The sequence below is a fragment of the Hakea prostrata genome, chromosome 7 (genome assembly GCF_041222555.1).
Source record: "Hakea prostrata isolate BN-2017 chromosome 7, UWA_Hpros_2, whole genome shotgun sequence".
Classification (NCBI taxonomy): domain Eukaryota; kingdom Viridiplantae; phylum Streptophyta; class Magnoliopsida; order Proteales; family Proteaceae; genus Hakea; species Hakea prostrata.
The window spans coordinates 65,019,079-65,024,864 of record NC_142606.1 but is presented as its reverse complement, the minus strand read 5'-3'; the positions used below and the strand labels follow the sequence as shown (position 1 = coordinate 65,024,864).

The following is a 5,786-nucleotide window of genomic DNA, read 5'->3' as shown; positions in this document are numbered from 1 at the left end:
TTAATACAAAATTGATTCCTTTGTAAGACACAAAAAAGGAAAGATGCAATGGATTTGTTCATAGAAAGCCATAGCTAGAATCCAAACTCTTTACGCATCTATCAATGATCTATCTCGAGAATGATTATCAAAATTAAATTTTCAAGAATCAGTGGGCCCATGAGGGTTATACAGACAAGGAATAAAAGAAAAGTAACAAATTACATGGAGTGACATGGCAAAATTGAGCGGGCCCATGTGGGTCCAGAATAAGAAAAGTGTATAAAAAGTTAAATATTCCATCTTTGATTCATTGAATGCTTGTTTTGCTCTTTTAGGGTTTTCCTCATTCTTCAAATTTGTTTCTTTTTTTAACCGTTAGCAATCTTTGAATGCATGATTCTATGTGGTTGTCGCGATCGCAGACTCCGCCCGCGGAAAAAACCATGAAGGAAGAAAAGGAGAAGAAAAAAGATCCAAATCAAGGCCGCCTCTCCAGCCTCTCCAGCCTCAGTGGGATGGTCAACCTCCAATTACATCAGCGACGATCCTGGCAATGGCTTCTCGGAAGGCCGACTCGTCCCATTGGCTTCCCTAAAAAAAAGCAAACACTTCGAATGAAACAGGTGTCTTCAATCATAAAAACAAAAACGTCACTCATCAGTCTCATATTTCCTCCTTCAATAGTTGAATTATTCTACTTTTGGTGAATACACAATTGAATTTCTTAGCTCTGTAGTTTCCTTTTAGTTTCCTTAGCAGCCAACATGCCCCACAAAGCATATACAAGGTTGAAGCAGGTTAGAATCAGAATGACGACCTTTAGCATCTGTGACATCACTCTGTGTGGTTGTTTTGCTTTCTAGATATTTTTCTAGAATTGTTCTTGTTTGCTGTCTAAATATCTACCGGGAAATGTTTGAGTTCAGTGTATCCATATTGGTTTCATTCTATGTCAATAGTCCACTATTTGGATCTGCTGAAGATTGATAGAATCTTGATACCTAATGCCATGGACTCTAGGGTTTTATGCTCACATAGATCCCTTTTCTTCCCTATTACAACTAACATTGAGTTTACTTTTTTTTTTTGTAATCAACATTGAGTTTACTTGCCTCTAGAAAAAACCCTTTCCTCTTGAGGATTACTTCTCTCCCCAACTCATCCAAGTGTCAATTCAGGGTTTTACTTTGTCTAGAAAACCCCTTTAATTACCTCTTTTTACAGAATCTGGATCCTCACCTCGTCAGGGTAGCACAGAGTGCTCCCCGATGGGTTTCCGACCACACAAAACAGTGGGGCCCATGGATGAAATTTTAATTTTTTTTTTGTCTTTTTCAAAAAGTGTTTTTCACCGTGGGCCCCACTGTTTTGTGTGGTCGAGAACCCGTCGGGGAGCTGATCCGGACTCCTTTTTACAAACCCCAGCTATATATACCTGAACTCTCTCTCTCTCTCTCTCTCTCTCTCTCTCTCTCTCTCTATATATATATATATATATATATATATATATATCTACCTTTTTTTTTATGGTGAATATATACCTCACCTCTATAGTATCTTAAACTCACAAGACCTCAACATCTCTCCCCAGCTCTTTTGAAAAAAGAGAAAGGAAGGACAAAACCCACCTTCTCTTTAGGATTTTATGATTGCATTCACCTTCTCTCCCAATTCTTAGCATGCACCAACATACAGATTTACCTGGTCTGTAAAAATCTTCTCCTCTGTGGGACTTCTATGCCTACATAGATCTCCATTCACTCCCAGCTCTCAGTGCCAAGATGTGAAGTTGTATTTTCTATTTTCATTCCCTTATACCCTTTAAGGTTTTACTACCATTAAGATCAGAAACCTCTGGAGCATTAAAAATCCAAACATACATATCCTGGCCATTACATATTTGCAGTACAAAATATGAACAACAAAATAAATTGTTTATTTAGATAGGTTTCTTTTCATAGATGAATGAAAGTTATCAAACAAATTAAAACAGCACTACGATAGGTTTCTTTTCATAGATGAGTGAATGTTATCAAACAAATTAAAACAGCACTACAGCCAAATAATCTATTCAAGGGCAAAAACCCTAACTATAAAGGAAGAAAAAGACACAACAAAATTGATAGGCCAGGGAAGAAGAGGGTTGGGGTGTCTTTTTTTTTTTTTTTTTGGGGGGGGGGGGGGTTAAGAATTTGGTCTATAGTAGTTGGAACACTACAAAGAAATTGTTTTTGGGTCATGATCCAAGCTTATTCACCTATTAGAATCCTAATAACCACAAACCATAGTTATTTGAAATCCCATACAGAAGTCCTGTTTTATAAATAAGCCATGAAATTCACTGATTGGTGTCCAACACCATTAGACAATTAGACCTACGCTAGCTTGGAAGAAATAACACATCATTAAACAGAATTTTCAAGTGATTATTCGTTGCTGGTATCTTAGATTGTCTTAACAAATACCGACCTCATATTGTAAGATATCATAACATGGAACGAAAACGATGTCATGGTTTATCTTACACACTCCACTACTAACGATGATCTACCCTTCGGTCAAATACATGAATGTGAAAACCAAAAGAGGAAACAAAAGATCATCACAACTGAGAACAAAACAAGAAGCTAACCAAATCACTGAAATTCAACAAAAGCGTTTCAATTCGTAGTACTAGCTAGATACATTCATTTTCTCTCTATCTCTCTCTTTTCCATCACTTCAATGATTTCAAGCACGATTAGATGATTTTATGTAAAAGCAGTCTATATATGATCCACTGAGTAGATAGCTAAACATACCTTAGTTGTGAATCTTATGATAATTCGGTTGAGAGGATCCGTCTGCTGCAGTTGTGTGTCTGCTTCCACCGATACCATTCCCATTCCTGCCATCTTTAGAAATTCAAGTATTCGAATGACCAAACCCATCATATTACACTCTACCCTCACAGTCACTCTTAGTTCTATCCCTTCTCCTTCTGATGTGGATTCAGCAGCTTGGGTAACCTGAATGTTCACTCTTTCGGCACTTGTAGAAGTAGAAGCACCTACTCCTTCACTTATTTCTTTTACAGACGAAAGCTGGGACTCGAGTTCCTGATTCTTTTGTTTCAGCTCCAAAACCTCATTTTTCAAAGCTTGCAGGTAGTCCTTAATGCTTGAAAGAACAGACGCCTTATCTTTCTATAGTAGGTAAATTATATCATAGTTAGCTCGTTGAAAAAACCTAAAAAAAATTTCAATTTGATATAGGGCTTCTACTTATAAGTTTAGACAGCTAAGATTATGCTAGTGCTAAAGCTCCATGGCCATGAGAAAACATTCTTATTTTGCAATTACAGATTTGATGCATTCTCTTTATGTGCCTGGATATAGAGCACTTCACCACCAAAAAAACTACCCAAAAAATGAAATTTTGAACTCATTTACCTGGTAGTTTCTTCTAAGGTTAATGTAAGAAAAGATAGCAGCTATATAATATTCTTGCTTAAAAATCATACCTTGGAACCTGGAGGCAGAAACGATCTCAGTGCCTGGAAACTTTCATTGAGCTTCTCTCGCCGCTTGCGCTCTGATATCATGTGGGTTAACTGTGTGCTAGTAGGTTTGGAGCGTGTTCCTTGCATTTGTTCTTCAAACCACTTTAATCTCATTCTTGCAAGGAAAGAAATTGCCCGCTTCAGCATACTTATCCTGAATGATTGGGGTTTCTTCATTTGGACTTTAGGGCTTAGCCCCGGGATGTAAGACCTGAAAGCTCCTCGGTAACTATGGGGAGGATTTTGCTGGGGTTGCCGAGATGATGAAGAAGCAGAAGATGAAGATGAAGATATAACAGCAAGCATGGTTGTCATGGCTGCATCATCCTTTTGAGCGTTTGGGAATGGAAGATGATGAAGCCAATGATCTGGTCCTTGATAGGGCTGCATGGTTTGCTGCTGCAGTGATGGATTTGCTGTCAATGTGGGCTCAGTGGCTGCTTCTTTCAGGGATTCTGGCATGTTGGAACTACTTGGGATGTTGAAGGTATGGAATGGGTATTCTGGAGGTGGACTACTCATAGAAAGTGATCTTAATGACGATGAAGACGAGGATGGCCGGATCTGATCAGGTGCCTGAGGAAGCTCTCTGGGTTGAGAATCAGTTCGAAGATAGAAGTCATCAGGAAACCATCTTCTCATCTCCATTTCCATATTAATCTGCCCAAAGGAAACCGAAGAAGAAAGAAAAATATAATTTAGCCATGCCTCATTGTCTCTACCTGATCAACGAGCCTAAATAGTATGGGAGTTTTGCTTTGAAATTGGAGGTTAAAACCTGAATGGGAGTTGAATAGCCCATCTCAATCTCACCCCTTCTGCATCCCATGAATGCTGTAACCTATCCAGAAACAAAATGAATCAAACAAATTCACAGTCAAACTTGGAAAATCAGAAGGGGAAGACAATGACGAACCTCAATCCTGGCTTCCTGTGTCAAAATCAGACAAAAACCACAGTTTAATTGTAGGTATTTCTCTCTATGACAATTCTTTAATTCCACCATTGGAAAGTCACTAATTTGGTACACTTACCTGATAGAATTGCCGTTGCGTTTCATTTGAAACCCTACTCAGAAGTTCAAGCTGCTTCAGCTCTAAATAGGGACGGCCTTCCTGGAAAGCAAGTCCAGGAACATAGCTACAGCAGTATTGCAAAATTAGCCAAAAGACAAGCGAAACTGGCAACTTGACATGAACTTCATGTTTAAATCACAAAACCCATCTTACCCGTTGTCGACACTGTATATGCATTGGCAATAATCACTGAAGAGCCTCTGAGCAAGACTTCCAAGAGAGGACTCTGGTTGGTCTCTTTGCTCATTGTACAGACCATCCTCGAACATTAAACAGCTGACAAAAGCCCATGGTAAAGGAAGCATAAGATCATTGAAAGCATCCATTCCTCAGCAGAGAGAGAGAGAGAGCAGTCTTACTTGGATGGAGGTGGGTAGTAGGTCCATACGCAAACGTAAGTGCAACCAAGAGATTGAACTAAGCTTTGGAGATAGCGAGTAAGGTCTTCTTTCTGAAGGGAGAAGAGCAGGTCCATGAAGCTGGAGAGCCCCTAGCTCTGCTGCTCATCCATGATCTGATGATTAAGATATCTGTCCAGTGTTTGTGTTTTTCATCCGGTCTCTCTATTTTCCGTCTGTGGGGGGAAAGAGGAGGGAAGCTCACTCGCTCTCCTCACCTCTCTGTCTCTCTCATACAGACAGATCTATCTAGAAAATCCTTCTCTCATATTGCTCTATGTCCCCACTCCCAAGTAGATAACAAATTGGGGCTCTCCAAGTGTATCAACTAGTCACCAAAAGCTGCAAAAGGTAAGGAAGAGAGCGAGAGAGTGAGACTGTAAAAGGCATATATGTGGGGAAATTTTTTTGTCATCATCAATTCAGTCACAACAATAAAAGGGGCCAACAGGCTGGAGAAGGGGAAAGATGTGTAAAGAGAGTCGAACCCAAAACCTCTTTAATTTTACTCTTACTTATGCATCAGAGGCTGTTATCACGATACTTGAAACACAATCACATGCGTAAGGAGATTTGAGAGAGAAAAAAGCTTATGACTCTACAACCATCAAGAGTATGAAAATTTCATCCTTCTTCATGATTCGATGGACACCTGTATTTTGAAATCTTAGGTAGAGCTTGAAAATTATAAGCTGAAAGAGAAAGGCTTGAATTTTGGGTCTTTTGGTGCAAGAGAGAATTTATTGCACTTTCTATGAGAGAGAAAGACGAGAGCGAAGTGGGGATGAG

General features: G+C 39.3%; 1 protein-coding gene across 1 annotated transcript; it reads right to left on the bottom strand.

The window, feature by feature from the left end:
* Positions 1-501: 501 nt before the first annotated feature.
* LOC149011707 (putative transcription factor bHLH041) lies at positions 502-5,127 on the bottom strand. The gene is made up of 8 exons (XM_089162728.1): positions 4,959-5,127; positions 4,753-4,875; positions 4,558-4,663; positions 4,440-4,454; positions 4,302-4,364; positions 3,485-4,183; positions 2,784-3,167; positions 502-573 (listed from the first exon to the last, which is right to left on the bottom strand). Exons 1-8 carry the CDS (start codon positions 5,072-5,074, stop codon positions 502-504), a joined length of 1,578 nt encoding a protein of 525 aa, XP_089018854.1. The 5' UTR covers positions 5,075-5,127.
* Positions 5,128-5,786: the final 659 nt, after the last annotated feature.